General features: G+C 52.7%; 9 protein-coding genes across 9 annotated transcripts; 4 read left to right on the top strand and 5 right to left on the bottom strand.

The window, feature by feature from the left end:
• Positions 1-1,200: 1,200 nt before the first annotated feature.
• ATNIH1004_006906 (uncharacterized protein) lies at positions 1,201-3,304 on the bottom strand (the record flags this gene model as incomplete). Its single annotated transcript, XM_033571533.1, has 2 exons — positions 1,201-2,596; positions 2,652-3,304. 2 exons carry the CDS (start codon positions 3,302-3,304, stop codon positions 1,201-1,203), a joined length of 2,049 nt encoding a protein of 682 aa, XP_033424848.1.
• Positions 3,305-4,481: 1,177 nt separating this feature from the next.
• On the bottom strand, positions 4,482-5,579 carry ATNIH1004_006905 (putative RNA binding protein Rnp24; the record flags this gene model as incomplete). The annotated part of the gene is made up of 1 exon (XM_033571532.1): positions 4,482-5,579. The coding sequence occupies one exon, from the start codon at positions 5,577-5,579 to the stop codon at positions 4,482-4,484; it is 1,098 nt and encodes a 365-aa protein (XP_033424847.1).
• Positions 5,580-5,918: 339 nt separating this feature from the next.
• On the top strand, positions 5,919-7,064 carry ATNIH1004_006904 (uncharacterized protein; the record flags this gene model as incomplete). The annotated part of the gene is made up of 3 exons (XM_033571531.1): positions 5,919-6,001; positions 6,054-6,170; positions 6,236-7,064. The coding sequence occupies 3 exons, from the start codon at positions 5,919-5,921 to the stop codon at positions 7,062-7,064; spliced, it is 1,029 nt and encodes a 342-aa protein (XP_033424846.1).
• Positions 7,065-7,633: 569 nt separating this feature from the next.
• On the top strand, positions 7,634-8,890 carry RRP4 (exosome non-catalytic core subunit RRP4; the record flags this gene model as incomplete). The annotated part of the gene is made up of 2 exons (XM_033571530.1): positions 7,634-7,854; positions 7,939-8,890. 2 exons carry the CDS (start codon positions 7,634-7,636, stop codon positions 8,888-8,890), a joined length of 1,173 nt encoding a protein of 390 aa, XP_033424845.1.
• Positions 8,891-9,680: 790 nt separating this feature from the next.
• ATNIH1004_006902 (IFRD domain-containing protein) lies at positions 9,681-11,235 on the top strand (the record flags this gene model as incomplete). Its single annotated transcript, XM_033571529.1, has 2 exons — positions 9,681-9,871; positions 9,987-11,235. 2 exons carry the CDS (start codon positions 9,681-9,683, stop codon positions 11,233-11,235), a joined length of 1,440 nt encoding a protein of 479 aa, XP_033424844.1.
• A 483-nt stretch (positions 11,236-11,718) lies between these two features.
• Positions 11,719-14,768, bottom strand: ATNIH1004_006901 (oxysterol-binding protein related protein OSH3; the record flags this gene model as incomplete). The annotated part of the gene is made up of 2 exons (XM_033571528.1): positions 11,719-14,598; positions 14,733-14,768. The coding sequence occupies 2 exons, from the start codon at positions 14,766-14,768 to the stop codon at positions 11,719-11,721; spliced, it is 2,916 nt and encodes a 971-aa protein (XP_033424843.1).
• Positions 14,769-15,298: 530 nt separating this feature from the next.
• Positions 15,299-19,789, bottom strand: spt6 (chromatin-remodeling histone chaperone SPT6; the record flags this gene model as incomplete). Its single annotated transcript, XM_033571527.1, has 4 exons — positions 15,299-15,549; positions 15,599-19,253; positions 19,370-19,549; positions 19,616-19,789. 4 exons carry the CDS (start codon positions 19,787-19,789, stop codon positions 15,299-15,301), a joined length of 4,260 nt encoding a protein of 1,419 aa, XP_033424842.1.
• A 1,162-nt stretch (positions 19,790-20,951) lies between these two features.
• On the top strand, positions 20,952-22,747 carry ste7 (MAP kinase kinase Ste7; the record flags this gene model as incomplete). Its single annotated transcript, XM_033571526.1, has 4 exons — positions 20,952-21,239; positions 21,308-21,465; positions 21,525-22,062; positions 22,124-22,747. The coding sequence occupies 4 exons, from the start codon at positions 20,952-20,954 to the stop codon at positions 22,745-22,747; spliced, it is 1,608 nt and encodes a 535-aa protein (XP_033424841.1).
• Positions 22,748-23,837: 1,090 nt separating this feature from the next.
• ATNIH1004_006898 (uncharacterized protein) lies at positions 23,838-26,190 on the bottom strand (the record flags this gene model as incomplete). Its single annotated transcript, XM_033571525.1, has 2 exons — positions 23,838-24,216; positions 24,284-26,190. The coding sequence occupies 2 exons, from the start codon at positions 26,188-26,190 to the stop codon at positions 23,838-23,840; spliced, it is 2,286 nt and encodes a 761-aa protein (XP_033424840.1).
• Between the last annotated feature and the right edge of the window lie 512 nt (positions 26,191-26,702).

The raw sequence follows: 26,702 nt of genomic DNA, 5'->3' as shown, positions 1-26,702 counted from the left end.
ACCTCCCTATGAGACGCTGTACAACTGTACGTAGGAAATGGGCTTACAGGTAACTTACTGACCGCGGCCATACCATCCATACATACATATACAGACCTTACAGAGTCGGTACATCTTGCAGTCCAGCTGTCACTACTCGCATGTTCCCCTTTGTTTATCTTCTCTCCCATTACGGAGTACAGCATAGTACACACAGACACATCCATACTTACTGGATGCATAGATGTGAGGTAAACTTACATTTATCAGAGAAAGGCTTACTGACAGAGAAAACATGAACTGAGCACACTTCATTTGATTCGACCCCTTCATTTCTTTGGTATTCTTCCCCTTCGATAGTCACTTTTGGAGAATCAATTATCGGAACATCACACGAAAAAAAAAAAAGAAGAAGAAGAAGAAGAAGAAGAAAGAAAGAAAAAAAGATACGAAAAAATTGAAAAAAGGAAAAGGAAAAGAAAAAAACCGGAGAACGAAAGAAACAACACCGTCATGTCAGAGCTTACAAACACATTGATCCCTACCAGTCAAATGAACGTGGCGGAAAACCTTGGAATACCAATGCATAATTACGTAGAAATCCTGCAACCTGAGGAGGCGGGGCACGCTCGCTCGCCAGAACTCGCATATCAACGGATTATGGTGAAAACATATGCGTGGAAAACATGGTAGTGATATGGCCGTCAGCCAACTAGCTATGCGTTGAGGGCAACACCGAATCATCCGCTCGAGAAAAAAAAAAAAAAGCGGTATCCATACAAATCATGAGGTATCCCCGGACACGAAATCACAATTGATGATGAAGAAACAATCGCTAGTAAATGCATGAAATCCTAATCTAACCACGGATCAGACACAACCGATGGAGGAGCAGAGCCGGCGCGACCGAGGCCACTCAAGTACAAGGAAAGAGAGAGGGGGGAAAAAAAAAAAAAAAAAAAAAAAAAAAAAAAAAAAAAAAAAATGGAGACACACACACACACATATATGGAATGAAAGAGAGATAGGGAGGAAATGGAGAAAGAAAATAATGCTCCAGCAAAACAGCGACAATAGAAGTTCGTAAAACTAACGAGGGAAAACACGTGGACATGTCCATATTCATGGAAAGGATGGCAAACCATTATGAAAAATAGACGAGAAAGGACAAAGGAAACGATAACATAGAATGCTAAGAGAACGGTACCTCTTCTCCCATTTTCACTGAGATGCGTAATACATCTCTCCTTGGGGCTGAGGATAGTAATAAGTTGTGCCTGGGGGCGTCATCATGCCACCCATACCAACAACTCCGCCAGGACCGGGAGCACCTGGCATTGGAAAAGATGCGTTCGGGTACATCTGCGTAGCATCGTAAAAATAGACCGTTCCACCCGCTTCGTGTGCAACAGTTCCTGCTTGCGACGATTGTTCCGGTGATGTATGAGCACCAGGTACCATATACTGGGGTTGCTGTCCAGGAGGGAAGGGTGGCATAGATGTTCCAGGTCCCGCAGCAGCATTATACGGTGGGTACTCAGCCCCCGAACCCGGGTAAAAGACGGTGCCAGCAGGATAAGTGGCCGGGTAGAAGGCCTGGGGTTGTTGGAACCCATACGGCTGGAAGGGTTGAGCGTGGATCGCACGTTCAGGTATTTGGGACAACGGTGTCAGGGAGGGGTGGGCAGATGGGAGAGGACCAGAAGTGTCTGGAGCATATATGGGGCCATGAGCAGGCATAGGCACCTGGTGATGGAATGGCTGTTCCTGCTGTGGCTGAGGGGGGTTAAAGGGAAAGCTGGCTGGTGTTTCAATGTCGGCAACGGATACTGCCTTCTGGGGGCGAGGCTGATGCATAGGTATCGGAGCCGGACGGCTCTCGCGATACGCGGGGTTCAAAGATTGTGAGTGAGAAAGAGGTGGTGGCACGGCTGGAGCGGGAACTGCGCCGACAGTTGCAGGTGGCATACCCCCAGGAGGTCTGGGGGGAGGAAGGCGAACTACCGGCTTGCCTTTCTCTGTCGTAAATATAGCTTGCCTTGATAGAACCGAGCCGGCTGGTGAGTGGTACTCGTCCTGCGATGCCGCTTTTCCGACTGATGATCGTCGGCTCATGGAGACACTTGGTGTGTAGGTAGAGCCGCTATAGATACTAGGACGTCGTCCTCCGTAGAATCCGCCACGACCGCGACCACGAAAAGCTTGCTGATTTGGTCGCAATGCTCGTGGGATAAATATGAACGACCTCTCCGTCGCGGGAAATATATACCTTGCTTGTTGTCCTGGGAGCGAAATTCGAACAGGTTTGTCTCGACGTAAAGGAGGCCGGTGCTGGGGTAGACGAGTATGCTGCCTCTTAGAAACCGCGGGATAAGAAATTGAGCGGGTCATTCCCGGCAAGAATACCACAACAGGTACATTCCCAATCAATGTAGTACTCGAAAAGGATCGGTTAGGAGGTGACGACCTAGGAGCTGTGGGGACAGCCTTGGGAGGGTTGCTGGGTATAGATGACTGCGTAGCAGGGAATCTAGAAACAAGATGATCGTCGCCAGCAACCGTATCGTGAAGATCATGTGTCCACTGGCCTTCGCTAGCAGCTGGCTTTAAGGGCGGCCTGTCATTTGTTAGCACAGATCTTTCTCATGACAGAGGGAGAAAGAAATATATACCTGCGCACATTCCCATCCACAATCAGACCATAGGGCCTTGATTTGGACTTGTTGAATGGCTTGTAACCGTTTGTCATGGACTCCGTAGAACGCTTGTCGTGAAGGAAGAAGCTTCCCCGAGTGGGCACGAACGCTGGATTTTCATCCCTTTCCTTTGAGTATTTTTCATGTTCACGGCGTTTCCTCTCCGCAAATGTTTCTCTGCTAGGTTCCGTAGGCGGTGCGGACGGTGTCCTCCCAGTCTGTTGGCTGGACTCTCCCTTCATCTGATTAAAATGGATCTCGGCCATCTCACTTGCATCACTAGAGATCTTCATCCCATTCATCATGGCCTCCGTGTCGGAAATGGCGTTGAATGTAGCCCGTTTCCCGGGGGATGCAGAATGGTATCTACCCGGCTGCCGACTTGCTTCGGGCACACGACCGTTGATACGATGCCCATTTGTGTGATCCCCTTGCGGGGAAATAAACAACTCATCATCGCTCTCATCACTTCCCTCACCATCAGCATCGTCATCTTCTTGATGACTGACGCCCGATCCTTCGCTCAAGGAATCGTCCTCCAATTCTCCATCTATCGAGCCTTCATCCTCGCCATCCTCGTCCCTCCTCCTTCGTCGGCTAGCACCGATGTTATGACGACGCGGAGCCATGTAAACTGGAGGTATATGTAAAAATAAAGGTGGATAAATCGTCAGGCACAATATCCGCTCGTCGTGAGTGCGGTTGGAAGACGATGAAGATTGTTGGGCACGGAAGCACCGACCAGGTACCGCGGCGAGACCAGCGGCTTGCAAAGCAGAGCCACCACGGTGGGCGGAGCGAAGCAACACCACAGGAGGAAGAGAAAATAAGAGAACTGTAAAGAGATAAGCGGGTAATTAGGGAAAGGAGTTTTTGATGGGGGAAAGACGCACCTCAGGGGTGGGGGAAACTGAGGGGAAAGGGCGGGAAGAGAGCTGGAGAGGATGGAGGGTTTGGAGGAGAGAAGCAATTTGATGGTTTTGCCCATGAGCCATGACATCTCGGTCGATGTCAACCGCCCCGATCGGGTTAGCGTCCACCCGAACCACATCAGCGATTCTAGAACTTTAACAGAGACACCACAAACAGGTGAACCTCGTTCGAATCCTCGAGTTTAAGTCTACGGTCTATCGGGTACAAAGGATATCGGCACCTCGACCTCGAATCCTGTTTGAACATCCGTTTGCACTCATTGGCATCTGATTTAGCGCCTATGTCGGTCGAAATCGTTATTCATACCTATCATCATCATCATGAACTGTGCAACAAGGATCGACAGCCGTTGTCTACCTAAGGCGTTAGTTGGCTGCACTTATGTGGCTGTCTGACTAAGTATGGCAGTGATGTAGACTTAGGCATCTAAATATCTATCTACTTGTTAGGTATCTTGATGCACTACTCTCCCTGAAGTCCTCATGATTAACCCGTTTTTGTTATGGTCGATCTATGTACATTAAATAGAGAACGCGTATATCATATCAGAGATATGTAGAAGCAGCATCTTTTTTTATATATATTTTTTGAAGGCATCAAGGGTCAGGGATCGGCCAATGCCTAATCTCGGCTCCGTGACTTTATGAGCAAGCTACTGGCCCTAGCCATGCAAGGATTGTAGAGCTAACAAGGAATGCCGTGGCACTGGCTAGAGAAGGTCACCCTAGATGGCTTAGTCCAAAGCAGAAATAAAGTAAATAAGGGTCGTCGGATTCATGGCGCTCCTTTCTCCGGCAAGGGATTCGTTGGACCAGCAAGCCTTTGTCCCTCCCTCCTTTCCCAGTCAGATTTATGGGAACAGGCAATAGTAGTTTAATCGAATGTGGTTTTCTTTCCTTGAGATTCAACAATAGCACCACTGAGCTTCTGCACGGTTCCCTCATCATATCTTGAATACTCCGACTTTTTGGTCTTTTTATTTACCCGTTGAGTGTGTTGTTTTCCAACTGATTTCTGTTGGGTAGATCCATCTTCAACCTCACTGGCCTCTGCACAAGTATCTCTCTTGGACTCTCCGTCCTTTCCGAAACGCTTCTTATATCGGGTTGAAGCATCTTCAGCAAACTCCATCCGCATACGCCGACCAAGAAGCTGATTTACCCACACTCTCCTCTGTTTCGATTTTTTGGATTTCTTCGATTTCCCTGCCTCTTCCTCTGAATCGTCTTCGCCCTCATCCTCGTTGACCACTATAAAGCCCTTCACCGCTGCTTCAGCCGCCGGAAGTTCCTCAAACTCCACCCAAGCATAACCCTTGCATTTTCCAGAATCCTGAAAAGTTGCCACATGTACATGTGTCACAGTTCCGCATTGTCCAAAGTGTTCTTCAATGGTCTCCTTCGTAGTATCAAAGCCGAGATTGCCGACAAATATGCGTCTTGAGGGAGGGTGGCCGGACGATGCGGAGCCTGCCTTTTGGCTTTCTTCCTTAGATTTTTCCGGTCTTCCCTCGAAGCTCTTCGCGTCCTTAATCAGCACACGTCGTCCGGATACGAGTTGTTCACTGAGGCCCAATGCCTCCTTTGCGGCCTTAGACGTGGAGAAATCAACGTAGGCAAATCCTTTGTTTTGTGCTTTTCCATACTTTTCTGCTCCTTTTGGCATATGAATTCGGGTGATGGTAGTATCGGCGAAGGAGCAGTTACTTGTTAAGAACCGACGAATATCATCCTTGGTCACAGTGAACGCTAGATTTCCGATCCAAACTCCATAGTCAGAACGCTTATTGGCGAGAGCCTGGTCATCTGCAGATGCACTCTTATTATTCTCCGGGGTAGCCTCGGATGTAAGGCCAGCAGCGGTTTTCTTAGCTTTACGCAAAGCTTTTTTAGATGGGGGTTCAGGGGCAGAGACGTCAATTTCGATTTCAGGTGCCTCGGGTAACTTGCGCTTTTTCTGGATCTGTGCCATTATTTTATAAAAATTTCAACGAAGATAGATTGAGATAAATGTAATTTGGCTGTATGCCGGAATAGGCTTTAATTGAATCAACAGCTATTGCCTGTCGGACAGTAGATTTGCTTATTTTTTTTTCTTTTTTTTGGCGGGCAGAAACACTCCGCCCCAGCGTCCATCTATGCCCCGTCCAGAACTTCTTGGCGATCTACCTACCGCTTAACGTGACCAAGGCTGATTCGAATCCCATCGCTGCTAATCCTCGCTTGCCTTGGTCTCTTCAATCCTAGCGCACCATTTCCAGGAGGCTTACCTCTATCTGTTGCACAGAATCTTTATCAATTCTAGTTAGCCATGTCTCAAGATGCCGACGATACTAGGTCTGTGGCTGAAAGTTTACCTGATGCCCCTACCAAGCAATCATATCGGTCTTTCAAGTAAGTGCAACAGTGTGTATTTTATCGATGGCCAATGCCTAATTCCTTCTAGGAAAAAATTCGCGAAACTTAAGGTCAACTTTGAACTACGAATGAAAGAGAGCGAGGCGCTTGTCCGAGAAGAATTGCGTATCCAAGACCTTTCAAACAGAATTCAGGAGCAAAACGAGTACGTTAATGTTCCCCCCCCCCTTTTTTTCCTTTAATTTTGTTCAACCATTGATTTCGCTGCAGCCAGCTCTTAGAAGTCCTCCTGGAATTCAATGACAGCCTGCACATCCCGCCCAATTTACGGTTTAATCTAAGTACATCAGAAGATGCTTCGCTGCTATCCAGTACTGGAATTGAAGACCCAGCTCCATCGAATGACCCTGAAGTGGCCGCTTCAATGCTAAGACATGCCAAGGATGAGGTAGCAGCTGGACAGATGACAGCTGAGACCTACCACGGTCTGGAGGAATCTATCAAACGAGGTAAGGCGTTTGAGCCACAGCTCGAATATGCTTCATTGGTCAAGGTGCCACATACTGTGCCGCAGACGGTAGAAGAGGATGATTCAGCTGGTGTTAGCCTCGAACATCGTCTTGGGTTTTTCACGCCGGAGCACGAGACCGAGTATTATTTCGCTTTAGATGCCAGGCTGGGTGACGAAACAGCAGCTTTGCATCTCAGTCGTGCTCCAGACAAGCCTTCATTCCATGATCGGGAGAGGGATGCTGCACTTCGGAACTCTATCTCCGTCTACAACTGGCTACGGAGAAACCAGCCACATATCTTTCTACAGGACAATGAGAATGCCTCAGAGAAATCCGGTTCCCGGCCATCGAATTTGCGGGCTTCCAAGAAAGTCGCCCCTCAACCTCGAAAAGATGAGGATGACGATGATAGCGTCTTGATGGACACTGGACCTACGTTCGCTGGAGCCAAAGGCAAGCGCAAACGAGATGAAGACGGCGGATCTAGAAGCAAAGGCAGCGGTAGCCGGTCAAACAGAAAGAAGAAAGATGATACCACTCCTACTGCAAAGCGCCCGTCTAAAAGGTCATCTGGAGTGGGAGCTTAAACTGTACCTTTGCCCTACGTTGGTTTTTACTGCCTGTGTATTATTACTACTGAGCGCTTTTCTCCCACCCTTTTCGCATCGCTTGCGCCGGAAGTCAGAGACCTTTAATGGAGGCAGCTGATGAGGTCAAACAAATCCAAAGGAAAGGAGGTGAAAGGGAAAGTTGGGAGGATGATTTATATGTTGTGACAATTGTGTTTTATTGAAAGCCTAACAACATTCTACATAGTTGTTGGTGGTTTATGTTGTTGTGTAGTGTCTTATAACTTTGGACAAACAATGTGGTTTATCTTGTTAAAAATTTCTCTTTTTCTTGCGCATTTTTTCTTTATCTCATACATAGGACTGATTGTTGAAAGTGTTGGTTGCTTTGCTAGGGAACCCAACATTCACGTGTCTCCACAAGTTAGGTTTGTCTTGTTTGCACGAAAGGCGGGAAATTGGAATCTTCTCATTCTTCAATTGTTCCACCATGCAGGCCGACTAAGTTCACCATTTTTCATGTTCTGTACAGAAACTACAGATTTACGTCACTATTTTCCCTCCAGGGCCGTGAGCATCAATTGAGGATGGCTATCACCATTCTTCGGCCGGTCGTGGATGATATAGATATCTCCCGGCCAGACTCCCAAATTGATTCCATGTCTGTGGACTCAGACGGGGGAGTCGATCTAGCTACAGGTAGAAGTTCACGACCAAGCAAACGACCCCGTCTACTTGAAGGAACGTCAATTGGCGCAGGGATTGTCACGCCGGGCGAGGTGGTGACGGACGATCCGCAGTGGATGAGGTTGGTTTTCTCGACTCCATAGCCTTAAATTTCCGGCTTGCTACGGGCTACACGTCTGCAGGGCGCATACTGACAATGATCCAGAGGACACGGCACTTACTCGAATCCTCTCTCGACCTCGATCATCGCCACCGTTGCGGGAAATGTCCAAAAAACGAATAAATTGCTCTCTGTCCAGCCTCTTCGAGCTCGTTATACCCCGGAGATTGGTGATCTTGTGGTGGGGCGCATTGTCGAGGTTCAGTCGCGACGATGGAAGGTCGATGTGGCCGCACCCCTCCTGGCACAGCTCCCTCTTTCCGCGATCAATCTGCCAGGCGGTATCCTGCGTCGGCGAACGAGTGCAGATGAGCTGCAGATCCGAACGTTCTTCAGTGAAGGGGACTTGGTGGTCGCGGAGGTTCAGACTGTGCACTCGGACGGTGCGGCGTCACTGCATACACGATCCCTGAAATACGGTAAGCTCCGAAACGGCGTCTTCCTCGCTGTGACGGGAACCGGCGGTAGTGGCGCATCGAGTTCGACCGCGAAGGGCGGCATTGGGTCCGGCGCTGCGGTGGCGGGTGTAACAGGCACTGGCGGAGTGGTTCGGTCCCGGAGACAGGTATGGACTCTCAGCACCGCCAATGGAGGTGGCGATGTGGATGTCATACTCGGAGTGAACGGCTACATTTGGATTTCGAAGCACACAGACGGGACTGGCGCTGCATCGTCCACAACAGAAAGTGTGTCGATCACGCGCATGGAAGAAATGGTGTCGAGCTCTATCTACTCCAGCCAGAACGATGAAATCCCACCGCAGACGCGACGCGAAATTGCACGACTGGCACAGTGCATCCGAGTCCTTGTGCAGGGAGGAGTACGGGTGGACGAGGAAACGGTGATGGGGGCCTACGAAGCTAGCTTGCAGGTGGATTTGGAGATTGGGGATGATTATGAAGATGACAATGATGATGACCATAAGGGAGAAGGCAGGGCTTACTTGGAGGGAAGCAAATCTCGAAGGATACTAGAGTTGGTGTTGGAACGACAGTGAACGGTTGTGTACATGGTTGCTTGCCACGAGATTAGATACCCCCCAGTTTGGTAATAGACAGGCTCGGTTCTGACAACAGAGCATTTGGGATTGTTAGTGCCAGACAGATGGATGACAGATGGATGACCGATGGATGACCGATGGACGTCAGACTTGAAGAACGTCACCACCAAATTTCCCTTCTGGGCGTCGAGAGACGATAAGCCAATCTCCACATCACGTGGAGATAGAGACCCCAATGATTGGCAGCTTTCCTTCTCTCTCTCTCATTTTTTTTTTTATTTTTTCCCCTAAAAAATGACCCAAGTGCCCAATAAAAGTAATCTGAGTTGCATTCCTTGGAGGAAGCAATCAATCAGAATCCATTAGTTCATGGACTGCATCAGCTGAATAGTGGACGAGCCTCTTTTCTGTTGGCGATCACGGGGTCATTTGTGCAGAATGAGATCACCCAAATTGCTCTCTCTTGCCTTTCCTTATCTCTTTCTCTTCTCTCCCTCGAGCGATCACCCTCTGTCCATCTGAAGGCTGATTTATTTTCCTTGGCTAGTTATACCATGTCCTTCGTATCGGAGAAACTATTTTTATTATCCATAACTTCCGTACCTGTTTCATAGCGGGCCTGAACACTACCACAACCAGTATTATTGGTACTATTAAACTGCTGGTTATTGATCACTGCCCTCTCCACCGAGCGCTTATCGTCTTTCGTGCCTCGCGGGAAATTCCCTCGATTTCCTTGTAACCTCGTTACTTTCTTACCGCAGAATTCTCCTCTGCGCTTTCTACCATGCCTGATCTTCGTCGTCAAGTCTTCGAGAGCGGAAAAACCATCTCTCGCAAGGCTGCCTCCCGCGAAGGTTCTCGTCGCACTTCACGCACCAACTCGGCTCAAAATTCTCGTCATTCTTCCCGAAATGCAAGCAGACATGCGTCTGATGAAGAGGACGCGGGAAATCTCAGCGATGACACCGCATTAAGGTATGCCCTTCTTTTCATCACTTTTCCTGGTTCCTGCTAGTGGCGGGATGATGTCATCGGTAAAATAAAATATGTTGAAACTCGTCCCTTACTAATGATGATTTCTACCGCACAGTATTGGCTCCTTAGATGATCTGACCGATAATCCGGAAATTGACAACACCAATTGGACAGAAGAGCTCGGTGACGTCGTCGAGGATATCCTGGATCGTAAGCGAAGCAGTGTCTTGAGCCGGGAGGAAGCATACGCTTCGCTTTGCCGCCTTTCTAAAGGCCATTACATTGAGGAGCAGATCCGCAGCCGGGGGAGTGACCTTTTGGCTGCTTTCTGTCGGAGTATAAAGTTCGAAAACAGCGTACGGGAGACTACCCTGGCGCTTCGCGCCCTCGAGCTCCTTGCCATCACTACGTCTGACGACTCCATCTACGAAAACGTCGAGTCGTTGCTCACCCGTACGATTCGAGACTCTACGTCCAACGACGTCAAGGCAGCCGCGATCCATTGCTTAGGTGCCTGCACGATTTTTGGAGGCGCCTCGGAAGATGGAGCCCTCGACCAGATGACGTTTCTTCTGGACATCGCAGCCTCCGATGGACAATCCATCGACGCTGCTGATGATGGAGGCAGTGTCGCTGCGGCTCTTCAAGAGTGGGGGGTTTTAGCAACCGAGATTGAAGATCTCGAAGGGGAAAGCGAAGATGCGATCCAAATCTTCATGGATCAGCTGAATAGCGGCCAATCAACGGTCCAGATTGCCGCGGGGGAGAATATTGCTCTCCTGTACGAGAAAAGCTACACCCCGCAGGAAGACGACGAGAACTCCGATAACGGCAGCCAGGACTCGGACGAGGAATCTTTCACAGTTAATCCCAGTTCGCTGAGCGGCCCCAAACTGATCAAGCGCTACAATGCTTATCACAACACGCACGAACTGGAGCGGCAGCTTCATTCGTTGGCTACCGTGCACAACAAACACATCAGCAAGCGGGAGAAGAAGAATCTCCACAGTAACTTCTCCTCGATCCTTACCACGGTGGAAAACCCTCGTCGCGGACCCATGTACAACACGGCGATCGATCAAGACACCAATCGTCACTACGGCAGCAAGTTCACCGTCAAGATCGGCCGACAGGGCGTGATGAACATTGACCGCTGGTGGAAGTGGATTCGACTGAACTCCCTGCGCCGCATCTTGCAGGGGGGATTCGCTGAACATTACTACCAAGGCAACAGAGCGGTCCTGGACAATCTTCCCATCATGGTCCGTCAGAGTACCCCATCAGACCGTGGGATGGCCCGAAAAGCGGCCAAATTACGGAACAGTCGACGATGGGCAGTCCAGCAGCATTCGGACGGAGAATAAGTAGAAATCAAAATTGGTAAGGGGGGGGTATACCGGCTTTACACGGTTGTCTGATTTATTATATACACGTTTGAGTGGACTATGACTCTTTCTATTCCCTAATAGTTGTTGTAGTTTCTTGTCATTTTTTTCTTTGGTAGATGGAATCCATACTCTCTTATTCTAGATCACTCTATATTTGATGTTTTTATATACTTGCAGAAACGCAGACACGGCATTGCAGTCGCTTAATAAACGAAAAGAGTTCAAACCTCTCCTGAGTGGCGACCTTGATACACAGGTCACTCAAAATAAATCAAAGCATTTGGGGTCATCATCATAAAGGAGAGAAAATAAGAATAATAAATAAACAACCACAACAACCGTCGTATGAAAGACATAAAATCGCATATAATGTAAGACGATGCAAATCAAATACTCACAGAATGATCTATACCACAGCTATACACAACTGTTCAGGTCACTGTCACGGCCCAATAAGGCTCAAATACTGGGACTACGCCGGACCAATTCCCCTTTGGACCGCTCCTCCCAGTAGCCGTCTTTGCCGCATTTCAACCGCCAGACGACTTCGCCTTCGCTGCCCGCTGCGCCATCATCTTCGATACGGGCAAACCACCGGGGAATCCAGGTCTCGCCGGCGGATTCCATCTCCCGGCGCCGCGTCCGCTGGCCTTCTTCCAGTTGGACCTTGACTTCCTCGGCGCGGTCCACGTCGCCGTCCTCCAATGCGCGCTGGTCCGGGCGCAGACGCGAGTCCGTCGCCGGCAGCTTGTTGGCTTCGATTGGCGTGATTTCGTTGAGGGCGGACGCAAAGGTGGTGAGACCGTAGTGCTTGGCTGCGTTGGAGACCAATGGGCCGGACTGCCACACCGTGGTCCCGGTGGCCGAGCCATTCTTGGTGAGCTGCAGGGAGGAGGTCCAGGTGCCCGTCAGGCCTAAGGGCAGCTCCCGACCAGACGAGTCCACGGTCCGGCTGTTGACCTCCTCGCTGCGGCCAGAGAACATGCCACCAGCCTTGAACATCGACAACGACTTCTGGCCGGTCGTTTCGTTTGCCAGCGACATCTCCCCGACGGGCTCGACGTATTTCTCGCCCGCGATGATGTTGCGCAGGAAGCAGGTGGCCGGCGCCCAGCTGAAGTGTTCACCGGTGGTATGCAGGGTCAGACGGAACTTGCCGTCCGTCACGATCTCGGCGGACTTACCCCAGAACTTCTGCGTCGGCATGGGCGACTGGGCCAGACTCCAGTCCTTGCTGTCCGCTTGGTACGCCAGCTGCACGGGCCGGTGTGAGACCTTCTCGGCGATGAACCGAAATCCGAGGTCTTCGCGCACCAGCTCGTACGTCTCGCCCAGCATGGGATTGAAGGGCTTGCGGATCGAGCGCTCCCGGACCCGTCCGTTCGACAGCGATGAGAGGGCGAACGCAGTCACGTACACTAGCCGCTCGACTGGGTCGGATGCGGCGGCCGCCTGATCCAATAGTGATGAGTATTCCACCACTTCTGCTGCTCGTTGTAGCAGGGAGAGCGGTTCATTGGACGACACCGGCAACGAGATCTGCGAAAGATCCTTCCCGACATTCTTGCGGAGGAACCCAATCAGACTCGGGGGCATCACTGTGGGGGCAGGGATGTTGGAGCGACGGGGAACGCACGGCAGTGGCAACGGAGTGAGTGACTTGGGCCGGATGGGGAACAAGGAGCAGAAGCGGTCGCCATGGGGCGTCATGGCTTCCGGATGCTCATCTTCGCTGTCGGATGACCCCTCGTCGACCACTACATCGTCTCCGGGCTTCGAGGCCGCGGTGTCTGCGTTGGCAGCGGTGGTGCCGGCCGCTTCGTCGTCGCTGTCCCCACGGATGGTCAGCAGAGCCGACCCGTCACCCCCGTCCACGGCGTCAAAGAACTCCTGCGACACGTCCGACTCAAAGCTGCGGCGGGACTGCATGGACAGACCCGGTGCATGACGCCGCTGCCTGCTCTCGGCGATCAGCGTGGAAAACTCACTGACAGCGTGGTCCAGGTCCCGCAGGACGGCCAGGAGATGTTCGTGGATCTCTTCCATCGGATCGGTGTGGCTCGCGACGCTGCCGGGTTTCCGCTCGCCCGAGAGGGACGACGCATCCGCACTGGCTCCATGGCCCGGCACCGTCAGCTGGGTGGACGAGGCCATGGCTGTCGTGGGGCGTTTGGCACCCGCTGGCTGGGTGCCCGAGCCGGTTTTCCGCTTCCAAAATGAGCGCTTTTCGCGCGTGTCGGCGGACTCGGTGCCGTTGAGTTCGCGAGAAGGAGGGCTGGGAGACCGAACCCTGGGCCGCTCGAGCTGGCTACTGGTCCCCAAGTATTTCGGGTCCGTATCCCTGGCTAGCCGACGGACGGTATCTCGCGATCCTGAGACTTGGCGGACTAGAAGCTCAACCCGTCCCCACTCGCGCTCCTCCGACGCATTGGGGATTATGCGCTGCGACGGCACCCGCCGCAGCAATGGCTCGGGAGAAAATGCTTCTTCAGCCGGGGTTTTGGAGGAGGCCTTCTCGAGAGCCCGCCTCCAGGAGGCAAACTCCTGGTCATTGGCTGCACGCAGGTGCCAGACCTCGGTGCCGGAGTCGATCGAAATCTCCCGCGACTTCTCGTTGCACGCGACGGCGGCCAGGGACAGAGGAATTGAGCCTCGCAATGCAGAGGAATTTCGGTCATGATAATAGGACAGGGTTGAGGAGGTAAAGTCCAGGGAGAAGAACCGCCGGGCCCAGCCTTGATGCCGCTTCCGGCGCCGCTTGTGCAGGATACCGGTGTGGACAGACCCCAAATCGCAGTCGATAGCATACGGAAGGGATTTGGCAATACTGTTGCCCCGTTGTCGCGACGTCAGCGGCTTCCCTGACTCGGGGGTGTCTGCACCCTGAGACGGTGTGCCGGCGGCATGAGGGACTGGCAGCGACTGGGGAGGCAGGGCGGTCGGGTAGGTGAGCAATACGAGAGTGACGGTTTTAGAGATCTGCTTGGAGAAGGTGTTGTCGAACACGAGCGCGTAGTTTCCGCCTTCATTGGTAGGCACATCGTAGGTGCCTTGGACGATCTTGTCAGCCTCGCATTTGCCGAGCCAGCGGATCTGCTTCAAGCCGAAGCTTGTGAGACGGTCGATAACCGAGGCATTGGATCGCGCGCTGGTGGTGGAAGATAGGTTTTCGGTTGAATCCGTCCCGGGGGTATCGCTTGATGGCAGATTGCTGGAGCTCAGCACGGCGGAATGGCCGGGATGCTTGAAGATGCCGAAATTGAGCGACTTCTTATGCGGTTGAATACTCCACGAGATGGTATGGCCGGCCTTGACATTAAGCCAACGCACAAAATAGGACTAATCGCGACAAGGAATAGTCACAGAGGGAACAAGTCAGCGGACGCTCTTTAGCTCAATCCTTTGGAATTGCACCCATTACACCTGCAGAAGTCGGTTGATGGTGGGGGAAAAGGGGAGTATCATCCGCATACCTTACTGTGGATCTCCAACTCCTCCATGGCCGCCATGATCGCGAGACAAGCAAACAACTGAGATGATATAAAAGAAAAAAAAAAAAAAAAAAAAAAAAAAAAAAAAAATTCAAAACGAGGGAAATGACAAGCCACCAGAGATTGTTGGTTGTGTAGAGAGCGACAATGTCGCTGACGCTGACGGTGGAAGGGTGACGATGATGCGTGGCCCGACGCGCCGAATGACGGTGGAAGGGGGCTGGACGCGAGGGAAGTGAGAGAGGGAGGGACAAGTGGGGAGAAGAGGGTGATTCCTGAAAGAATAAATCCCTAGCGAAAGAGAAGGAGAGAAGAGAAGAGACGAAGTGTAACAGAAAGAATGCGGAGAGAGCGGAAGACGAGGCTGAAACTCACATGGTCCTCGGCTTATGTAAATAATCAAGATAGTTAACTAAAAAATAAAATAAATGAAATGATCAATTCCCTTGAACAATATAATAAAAATAAAATAAATAGTACAGGACAGAAGAAGACCAGAACCATCGGTAAATCCATCCATCAATCCCCAATCCATCCGAGTCCATAATCTATCTCCGTTTTCCAGCCTGCATGTTGGTAAACATCAACTTAAATCCATTACACAACGCCCGCATGTCCGGATAGGGATTGCGCTGCAGTTCGTAGCCCTGGGGGATGATCTTGACCGGCCAGCTGTGCAGTTGCGCATTCTCTCCGGCCTTAAAGCAGAGGAAGAAGTATCCCGCATGCTTCGGGTCGATGCAGAACGAATACGCCGACCGTTTGGGATTCGCCTTGGTGTAGGTTTCCAACCACGAGTCTGCGATGTCAGTCAGCGATCATTCGAAGAAAGAAGGAGGGAAACTTACAGGTGGCATCCCTGCTGCCTTCCTGGTACTTCTCATGCAGCATAATCTCGTCCACCTTCTTGGCCATCGCTTTGACATGGTTAAAGATCAAGTCGTCCAGGTCACTGTACGTGTAGCGTCCTCCCACCTTCAGCGTGCGTCCCACCGAGAATTCGTTCTCCTTATCAAGCTCCAGCACGTCGATATGCTGGAACACCCCATCGGCCACCTTCCACGTCACCGCCAGATGGTCCGGTCCCTTGGACGACGGCCGGATCACCACGTCACCCCGACTCTGCGATCCCAGGAATTCCTCCGCCTGCGTCGAGTTGAACGGCCGGAACAGCGGATGCTTGATGACGCGCATCGTGCGTCCGCCGCTCTGCGTCTTCTCCTGCTGCAGCTCGCGGTCCTGTTGCTCCTGTCGGCTGTCCCACTCGCCCTGCAACCGATCCGACATCTTGCCCATCGGTCGGCTGACCTGCTCCTCGCGCAGCGAGACGTTACAGGTGAAGCTCTTCCGGTTCAGGAACAAGATCTTGGCTGGCACCGTCTGGTGCGGCGCGTACAGCGCCCGCACCGGGATGTCGTATCGATCCGTCAGCTCCGACTCGGGCACCAGCGCGTCCATGCCGCAATCCAGCTTGCCGTCGATGTGGTCGTCCGTCACGCGCTTGATGGAGATGGGCACCACCATCCCCTCCACCAGCGTCTCTGCCGTCTCGCCCGTGAGCATGGTGAAGATATCGTCCGTGCTGAGGAAGACATACTGCTTCCGCAGCTCCTCGTATGGTTGCTGCAGCTCTGCGCGGATCGTCTCTAGCGTCGCGCGCTTCCGCTGGTTCAGGTTCTTCTCTAGCTGCTCTGCGTACTCCTCCAGGATGAGGTCGTTCACCCGATCCTGCGCTTCTTCCCGGAACAGCTTCCGCACGATCGCGCCCGGTCCGTTCTCGTCCGTCTCCGCCTTGATATCCTCCTCGTCCAGCTCGAGCGCATCGGCCGCCATCTTGCGCGCAATGTCGTAGTCTTCTGGGTGCACCCGAGTGTTATCGAGCGGGTCGGCATCCGGATCGGCGTTCTCAAAGTCGACATACAGGAAGCTGGCGCAGTTGTTCCACACCTTCACCCCCATGGCCGGGTACTGCGCGTTCACCCCGAGCAGCTCCACCCGATTGTTCACCACGCCGCCGTTCATGTTCACAATCTTGAGCAGATGGGCGGCCTTACGCGGGCCAAGCCCACAGACGTAAGGCAGGAGATTGGCCGTCGCGGGATCGGTGACGGCCTCGTTGACATCCACCCCGACCAGGTTCACCATGTCTACCAACGCCGTCTCGAGTTGCTTCAGTAGCAGCTCCTGGCTGACCAGCTGCTGTCCCGACTTGAACTGAATGGACACAATATCCCGACCGAGGGATGCATATTCCTTCAGGGGGCTCTGCAGGTACTTGGCCAGCGCCACGCAGTAATGCGACAAGGGGGCAAAGCTCGGATGATCCTTCTTGGCCCGCTCACTGTGCTGATAGAGCCGCGCGACCTCGTCATTGACAGTGATCACCTCCAAGCGATCACGGATCTCATCATCCCGCTCATCGGTGTATGGAGCACTACGGAGGTCTTTCTTGTCGACCACATCGATCAGGAGTTTGTAGAGCCGACGAGTCTCGGGAGACATTCCGGATACGCCGATTACGTCCGGTCGGCGCCGACTCACCAATTCCTCCAATGCTGCAACGTCTTTGCCGTCGGGGATGTTGCGGTCTGAGTCGCCGATCGACAGGTCGACGAATTTCCCGTTCTCCAGCACGCGGCCATCCTCTTCCACGTAGGCCCAGTGGATGGGATCCCGGCCGACAATGCCCGAGCCCGTCGACAGAGCGAGCACGCGAGGAACAGTTCCCAGCACCATGCCCTTGGGCTTGTACGGGGCCTGATCCAGCCGTTGAGAGAACGCCTCCCGGCATTCCTTCGCCACGTGATTTTCACATTCCTGGCGGATATTCTCCTTCACGCTGCGGTTGATCAATCGCTCCAGCTTACTCAGGGCCATGTCCAAGACGTCCCGGCGCGTGCGGTTCCACGCATCGGCGATCTCGCTGTAATTGTCGGACTCGATATCGGGATAGAGGCGTTGGCGGAAATGGTCGAAGTTCTCGAAGCGGACCTTCACTTCTACTAGACCCTCCTCTTCAGCCTTGAGCATGCGGAGATACAGCTCTGGCCGCCGGGCGATGTCGCTGAGCTGCTGGTTCCGCAAATATTTAAATTCGTAATACGGATGATGCTCATCGATCCTCCGCAGACCCTTCTCAGTCCGGAAGCAGTCCACCGCACCATTCATGTAATAGGCCTGTCGGATTACCTTGCGCATCTTAGGGCTCACCACGATTTCCTCAGCGAACATCGTCTTGGCCGCCTTCAACACATGTGACGAATTGGAGAAGTCATTGTCCACAAGTAGATCGGCCATCTCGTCCGGTCGGTCTGCAGGATCTTCTGTATACTGACGACGGCCCTCCTTCAGGGCGTTCTGAGCAAATGCATCCGCTGAAATGCCAAATGCGCGCACCAGTGCGTAGGCCTTGCCGTTCCGCACTCGCTCAAAAAAGGTCTTGCTCGATGCCTTCCGTCGCTGCGTTTCGCCATTGGCGTCACCGTTGGTCAGAGTCATATCCCGTAGCTGGGACGCATATTGAAAATGAATATAGTCTTGTACATCCTGAAGCTCCTCCATGGTCACGGCGGCCGGGAGCATCTCTTCCACCACCGGGTCGTTCACGTTGAAAAGACTCTGCAAGTTGTCGTAAGCCTTCTGGATTGTGTTCCGTTTATCGACGAGCGCCTTAAATTTGAGGTCATGGTCGAAGATATCCCAGAGATCTGTCATGTTCAGAAGTTTTTCGGCCTTAGTCGTATATTGGGATGCGTCGTCATTGTAACCGACCCCTTCCGCAGGAACCTTGACGGCGTGGATCATGTAGTCTTTGCGGTGTTGGAAGATGAAGGGAACCTCCCAATCGTCCGTCACGAGGAATTCCAGGACCTTGGCGACCGAGCGTTGGAATGGTTCCCGCAGCTCGGGTTCAATGCGCTTCTTGAGAAGCATGAGGTTCGAGATCCAAGCTGCCTCCTCGCGAAATTGCTCCTCAGTCAGGACCACATCGCGGTAGGGCTTGCGGGCAATTTGATGCCGTTCGGGTTCGTCCAACAGACGGATTTGGTTGTCTTCCTCGGTCAACATCTTCTCCGCCAGTTGCGACGGCTCAAAGACATCCTTGAGATCCAAGTGCTTATCTTCGTCCACCTCTTGTTCCTGCTCCTGGTCTTCCAATGCTAGAGCAAAATAGTAGTCATCACCATCACCAAATGCGGCGCGCATATCTTCAAGGGCATTCTCATCTAAGCCCGTTGCATCAGTGGTTCCCAGATTGGACAAGAAAGTCTTGGGACGGGCAATCTCTGGGTCCTCTTGCTCCCGCTGAGCCTCATCGTCCGAGAACACATCTTCGATGATGAAATCATCCATCTCATCGTGCATGGCTCTCCGATGACCCGGTCTGCCATAGTCGCCTACAGGTTCCTCTTCATCGTCAGAGTTGAATATGTCATCGATGCCCTGAGACGGTTGACGAAGATCACGATCTTTGTGGCCACGCTTCAAGCGCTTGAATTTGGACTACCGGAGAACCAAATAAAATTAATCACCTCGCTTTCTTCAGGACAACACGACGCAAAAGAAGATACACGCAGGATGGGGGAACTGGACGCATAAGATCGCGAGACTGGACTTACTTCTGCCGCCGCTGAGGGCGTACGCGCCGGGTCAAGTTCCCCGATGAGCTCCAAATCTTCTTCATCCAGATGCTCATCCTCACGCTCACGTTCTTCCCGCCGACGCTTCCTCTTCTCCCTCCGCCGTTCTGCGCGTTCTTCGAGCTCTTCATCTTCGTCGACAATAAAGCCTTCTTGTACCTAATGAAAAGGGAGCGTATGAGTCAACACTAATTATCTGGCGTCTCGGGGCACTATGTAACTTACTGCGCGAGCTGCCTCTTCATCATCATCCTCATCCTCGTCCTCTTCGCTCGAGTCGTAGTGATTTGCCGGTCTAGCCCCTTCACGAGTTTCGCCCTCGTAGTCATCTACCAGTTCCTCCTCATTTTCCTCCTCGTCCAGCATCGCCTCCCCCTCGATCAGATCGCGGGTGCTCATCTTGTGTTTTCGGGGGGAAAGTTTGGGGATACAGGGAGGAGAATGGCTGAAGCCGAGCCAGGAAAGAAGAGAGTGGGGACTGATTCAGAAGAAAATAGCCACCAAATCCACCACAGGTCACGGCACCAGAGGTACCAGAAAGTGTCCACGGGTTAGGATCGGAGCAAGAGAAAGAGGAGGATTGGGGCAGGGAAGGATGCACAACAGAGGCTTTTGAGACGAGATTGGGAGAGACTTAGCTGAGGCCAAAGAGACTGTGGCGCACCAAGCTTCACCGCCCGGGAAGCGTGGCTGAAATATCATGTCACGTGCACCAAATATGGATCATGTGATCTGTATACTGCTTCGGCCTTCAAGTCGAGGTTAATGGAGAATAGGCAAAAAGACGAAACAAGTGAAGCAAGAGAAGGTTTCGGTGGGGTCTGGACTGACAGGCATGACAGGTTCTAGAATTTCAAAAAAAAAAATAAAAAAATAAAAAAATAAAAAAATAAAAAAGAAAGAAAAGATCTTACAAGGGGGACAGAATGGGGAACAACTGTCTTAAGGGAACAGCGACTGGGATTATTTATTCCTATTCTTTATATAAATCAGATTGAGCTATGGATATCACCAGGATAGAGATCTGTCATCTGTTGGTTCTCACGCTCTTCCTTTCCCTAGACCAGACCATTTCTCAGTGAAACGAGCGCTTGTCTGGACTGGCCGCCGTTGCTCCGCCCGAGACGAATCTCTCCACCACCCCACGGACAGCTTCATCCCAAGAAGTGGCCTTTCTTCCCCTTTTCCCTCCTCTCCAGCTGTCATCTCTCACCTTTCCTTCTTTCCTCCCTCTCTCAGACAGATCGACTGCAATTTAGGTGTTTTCCCTGACCCTCTCCTGCTTCCCAACACCACTTGGGGATTCTCCCCCTCCTTTCCCCCACCTTGACGCTGTCTCTTTCAGCGCCCAATCAATCAACTCTTCCTGTTGGTCTCAACAACAAGTTTATCCGTATCCTCATCCCATCGAACGACGAACTATCCGAGTCTCTCGGTGACTTCAGGGGACTCGAACGTGTCTGCACTCCCCCCCCCCCTTTAACACTTCCTCCCCACTCTCTCCATCTTTCATCCCTACTCCATCGGGAAAACACCCCAGCAGTCACTTCGTCCTACAGCCATGGCCGATCAATTCAAAGCTCGTACGCTGAAACGCAAAAATGTCAAGGGCCTTGCCTTGAGTTCGACCCCCAAACCGGCGGAGAACCCTTCCGACGGAGATGCCCAGATCCCCGGCGGCATTGGCAATACCGACAGCAACCGGACGGACACACTGGAAATCGGCTTGGAGTTCCGATTAGACCTTCGCAGTGAAGACTTGGTCACCCTCAAGGAATTGGGCGCGGGAAATGGCGGTACCGTCTCGAAGGTCATGCATGCATCGACCAAGGTCGTAATGGCTAGGAAGGTATGGCCGACGCTCTCGGATGGGTTCTCACCCTGAGAAGGGAGCATAGTCACTAACCTCGTTTGTAGATTATCCGCGTCGATGCTAAGGAGAAGGTGCGCAAGCAAATCTTACGGGAGTTGCAGGTCGGACACGACTGCAACTCCCCGAACATCGTGACTTTCTACGGAGCGTTCCAGAACGAGGCGAGAGACATCGTGCTCTGCATGGAATATATGGACTGCGGGTAAGCCGAAGCGAACATAAAGCCCATGCGCACGAATTCTAACGCTTTTTCTCGACCAGCTCTCTGGATCGTATCTCCAAAGACTTTGGCCCGGTGCGGGTTGATGTGCTGGGCAAGATCACCGAGTCGGTTCTTGCCGGTCTGGTGTATCTCTACGAGGCCCACCGCATCATGCATCGCGATATCAAGCCGTCTAACATCCTAGTCAACTCGCGAGGTAATATCAAGCTCTGCGACTTTGGCGTGGCCACCGAGACGGTGAATTCGATAGCCGATACGTTCGTCGGAACCTCGACATACATGGCCCCGGAGCGGATTCAAGGCGGCGCGTATACCGTGCGATCGGATGTCTGGAGTGTAGGATTGACGGTAATGGAATTGGCCGTGGGCCGGTTTCCCTTCGATGCGTCCGACTCGTCTGCTGGGGACCGGGCTAGTGCTGGACCGATGGGTATTTTGGATCTCTTGCAGCAGATCGTTCACGAGCCCGCCCCCAAACTGCCCAAGAGTGACGCCTTCCCTCCGATCCTCCATGAATTTGCCGCAAAGTGCTTGCTTAAGAAACCGGAAGAGCGGCCGACGCCTCGGGAATTATATGTGCGGTTCCCCGGGTTCTCTTGCGTATACTCCGTTCTCGTCTGCTAACTCTAGGATATAGGACAAGGACGCTTTCCTGCAAGCGGCTAAACGTACACCCGTCGATCTCCAAGAATGGGCCATCAGCATGATGGAGCGACACAATCGGAAATCCTATCTGGCTCCTCCCCCGCCAAAGTCCCTCAGGGAAGATCCCTCGCATCCCAGTCCGGCACAGAAACCGACGACTGCCAACCCGTCTCGCACCCCGCAATACCCTCCCACCTCCGGAGAAACCACCGTGAACGTGTCCCGTGAGACTCCCTCGTCCCATTCGCGCCACGTCCAGTACCCCTCGAACCCATCTCCGCAACCCGTCCGATCAACCCGTTCTCCCCCGCTGTCTCTGGAGCATTTATCCTTGGAAACCAAGGAAGACGGATATCGCTCTGGTCGTCGTCCTTCGCGGGCGCACCCCGAGGACCCTGTGTCTGCCGTGGACTCACCATTCCGGCCGCCCATGGCCTCTCGATCGGCCAGCTCTCACAATTCGAAGTCTCGAATGCCCCTCCAGTCCTCGACACTCCCCGTGCGTGCCGCTCCACCACCGAGTGGCCCTCCACCACCAGTTCCCGCGCCAGGAGCTGGATCGCGGCAACGTCTGCCCAATCCGATACGCGGTGACCATATGACTGGGGCCGTATAAGTGGAATTCATCCTGAAGTAACTTCGTCTGTGATATCATGCTGCGTTCTCACGAGGTCCCAAGTGATCTATAGCTTATGTTGCACCCAAGACCTGCATTTGGCATTTTCATATTGACCTGCTATTGAATTTGCATGTCACCAGCCGTTATTCTTTTGTTTTGTGCCTGTCCACTCATCCGGTCCTCTTTTCTTTCTTTTCCCCGCACACCCTTCTCTATTGCCTGATATGTTGATTTCAATTCCATTAGATGATGGAGTATCTCACTGACCACTTCTTGCTTGACCGTGTTCCGGATGATTTTGCATCGGCAAGGCGTATTCATTCATTGTCTTTCTTTTCTTTCCATTCATTCTTTCCTTTCTATTCTTCTTCACTTTTTTATTTCCTCACTTTCTTACCTGCTGGGTTCCTCTTTTCTTTTTTGTCTCGTACAGTTTACGTTTTACTATCCCCAATCTGTAATCCTGGTTGTGTCTGTTCAATAGCGGCTGTCTTCCTTTGGCGGAAGTATTTTGAGTTGGATGTCGAGGCTGGAACTCTTGCATCTATTTTCCATTTGTCTCATTACATATTTGTTCCTTTTGGACAGGTCTTATCGATGCAAAGTTCACAATAAACAGACCCCCTCCTCCCATGTCATATGCTTCTGTAATCATCTTGGGTTGACGAAGTTATAGTATGGACTGTCGTATTAATATCCGACGCTCGAAAGAAGGTAGAAATAGGCACCACACCACATCATGCATGCATGGAGGAAACGACGGAACACCATGCTTGACCACACGAGTAAACAGCTAAGGAGCAACGGAGGGAAAATAGGAGACAAGTATAATAAGAACATCACAGCACGGTGCACATCGAAGGAATCGAATCTAATCCCGTGTGTACTGTAGTCACAGCCATACAAGATTCGATCAACCATTCTACAGGAAAGAAAGCCCTTGCATCGTCCCTCTGTACCCAGTTCCAGTGACGCCAACGACAAAGCACAAAAAAATAATAAAAAATAAAAAATAGAGCATACGAGATATGGGGAAAACCCATGAGAACCCATATAAAGAAAACCGATGTAGAAAGATAACAAGATACTATTTCGTTGTCAATTCGGGAGCTGACCCCGTCGGGGAAGAGGCAAGATTGGGTCGCGGAGCCAGCTCGAGCATAGACGACGGTGTCTTTCCTCCTCGGCTGCTCGTCGACCCTCCGCGACCAGCGACACCACCACCCCGTCCTTGCGTTGTCGCCGATGTTCCACCCGGCTTGTCATGGTCCGCTTGCTGACGGGCCGCCTTTGTCCGCGGACGACGCGGATTGCCTCCTCGCGACCCAGGACCTCGAAGCGGGAGGCCTGTTTCCTGGGATATTGGAACTGCGGCCGCCAGTGGCACTTGATGCTGAGCGGATGGCGGGCCTCGACCCCGACCACCGCGTCCGCGACCACGGCCGCGTTTGATGGTACCGTCGGCGCTGGAAGCGGGCGTTAGTACTAACTCGTGGAGAAAGATGGCCGGATACAAATTTAGGAAGCACCCACCGTTCTACCTGGACCTTTTCCCCCTCTGGCACCAGAGGCCCACTGTATACGAAGAACCCATCCTTGCTGGCGGCAGCCTGTTCCTGCCAGGCCAATTCGCTGTCATCCACAAATGGGTCGTCTCGATCATATTCTTCCATCTTCTTCTTGCGACGCTTCTTTTTCCCCTCCGTGGCCTCCGGGCCATTCGTTCGAGCAGCGGAAGCGGCCATCGTGCCTTCCCCATCGAGATCACTATCACGATCCATTTCAAGGCTTAGATCTTCGTCTGCACTCTCTCCGGCAGAGAGCCCTCGTCCAGACTTGTCGTTCCGCTCCAACGCAGCGCCAGCGGCCGCCACACGAGCCAGGCGTTCCTTGTGGGCAGCAAGACGAGGATGGAGTGCCGCAAACCCATACTGCTCCTCGGCCAGGCGAGCGAAATTGACAATCCGGTCGCCATTTCCCTGTAACGGGATATGGAGGATGATGTTAGGAGTACGCCGGGAAGCGGACTCGCCCGTGGAAGACCCATCACCGACACCAAACAGTGCATTGGATATCAAGCCAGAACCTTGGGGTAACGGGGGAGGAGCCTCCTTCGCCGCACGAGGTGGCTTTGGCGACGTCGCGTTCGATGGTGGGGCCGAGGGAGGGGCCTTGGGATCCTTCTTCGGAGCTTTGGCAGGTGCGGTGGCTGGTGCCGACGGTTCTGCGTCGACATCCATCGGCGTTGGTTCCGGGGACAGCGCCCGCTTGTTGGCGTTCGACGCGATCGGCACCACAGGTTCAGACATCGGAGGTGGTAGCGGCGGTCCAGGTTGGATCTTGGGAGATGGACCAGCTGATGGGGATTCGTGAGATAGCGGCTGTGGCTGTGGGGGAGGTGCGTATGGCGATCGGTGAGCGTAGGGTGATACCGGCCGGGGTTGAGGGACTTGCTGCTGCTGCTGCGGCGGCGGCGGCGGTGTGGGAGCTATTGCCGGGGTCGTACCAGGGGAGAGCGAATAGGCCGAGGCGCCGTGACTGGGTGAGACATAGCGTCGGGGAGCATAGACAGGCGGCGAGGAGTTTGTGGGAGGATCGATGATGCTGGCAATGGCCGGAGATGCACTGGCGCGGAACGGGGGACGCGGCGAGGGCGGGTGTGCCGGAGGACTGAAGGTAGAAGAAGCACCGGGAACCGGGGTAGACACCAGAGCTGGAGCCGGGGATGCCGTATCAAAGGCCGATCGAATGGGATCGAAGTTCTGGCCGCTCGTCCTTGCTGGGGGCGGGGGTGGAGGCTGAGATTGAGGACGCGGAGGAGGACCTACAGGGGCCATTGTAGGGTAGGACTGGACGGGGGCCGGAGGAGGCGGTGCAGGATGGGATGATGGAGACAGCGAAGAGGACGAGTGCAAAGGAGGGCGAGGCGGTTGTTGCAGGTGCGACTGGGTAGGATGAGGATGAATGGAGGACGAGGCAGCCGGGGCAGCTGGAGCTGGAGGACTGGCCGCCGGAGTGCTGGGCGCTGGCGTAGCAGCAGCAGCAGTAGTCGATGCAGCAATCGAGGGAGGTTCTGGCGGCGTCTCTTCCAGTTTGGGCTTCTTGCGAGAAGGAGCCGAAGAAGAATTGCTCGCAGAATGGTTCGGCGTCGAGACGGATTTGTCCCGCGGGCGACGATTGCCCCGTTTGGCCTCTTTCTGGTCGACGTCTTTCTCCTTGTCGATTTCCTTGATATTACTATCCTTGTCTTTGCTCTTCTCCCGGTCTTTCTCCTTGGTTTTGGAGGATTTGGAGGATTTGGAGTCCTTTCGGTCGGGATCGGCCTCCTCGTCCTTCTTGCGACGCGACCGTCGAGGACGAGATTCTCTGGGTTGGGAATCAACGGGGGAACGCGACTGAAGTTCGTCCTGAGCCGGCCAGACGGACGGCCCGGGGGACATGATGAAATGGAACGATTAAGGTAAAAGCATCGAGATGGGATGATGATGACAGTTGGAAGTTGGCCGGTTGAGGTGGAACCGAATGGATGGAGACTGGCGATCGTTTTGATGTGGATTTTTTGGATTTTTTGATATTTTTTTTTTATTTATTTATATTTCCTTGTGAGGATTCTAATGATCGGAGAAATCAATCCCACCCACAGAAAGAACAAAAGAAACGAAGAATGGGGGTAGAAATTGATGGCTGATGATAATGATGAGAGGTCGAAGGGGGAAAGAAGAACGAAAGAAAGAACAAACCGGAAAAAAGGAGGAGGAAAGGAGGAGACGGGAAGGGCTGGATTGAGACCAGAATTAAGGTCAATCGACTATCAAGTGCTGGATCGGTCGCCAAATGGTGATTCTTTGCGTCTCCAGTCTTTTTTGTCACCTTCCGGGTGGATCGAAGTAGATCGAGCAATCTACAGGGGCATACAGATGGGTTCTGATGAGCCTTGCTTCTATACTCTCAG

This window comes from Aspergillus tanneri (genome assembly GCF_003426965.1).
Source record: "Aspergillus tanneri strain NIH1004 chromosome Unknown AapTan_7_pilon_pilon_pilon, whole genome shotgun sequence".
Taxonomy (NCBI): domain Eukaryota; kingdom Fungi; phylum Ascomycota; class Eurotiomycetes; order Eurotiales; family Aspergillaceae; genus Aspergillus; species Aspergillus tanneri.
This window is presented reverse-complemented; position numbering and strand designations above follow the sequence as displayed.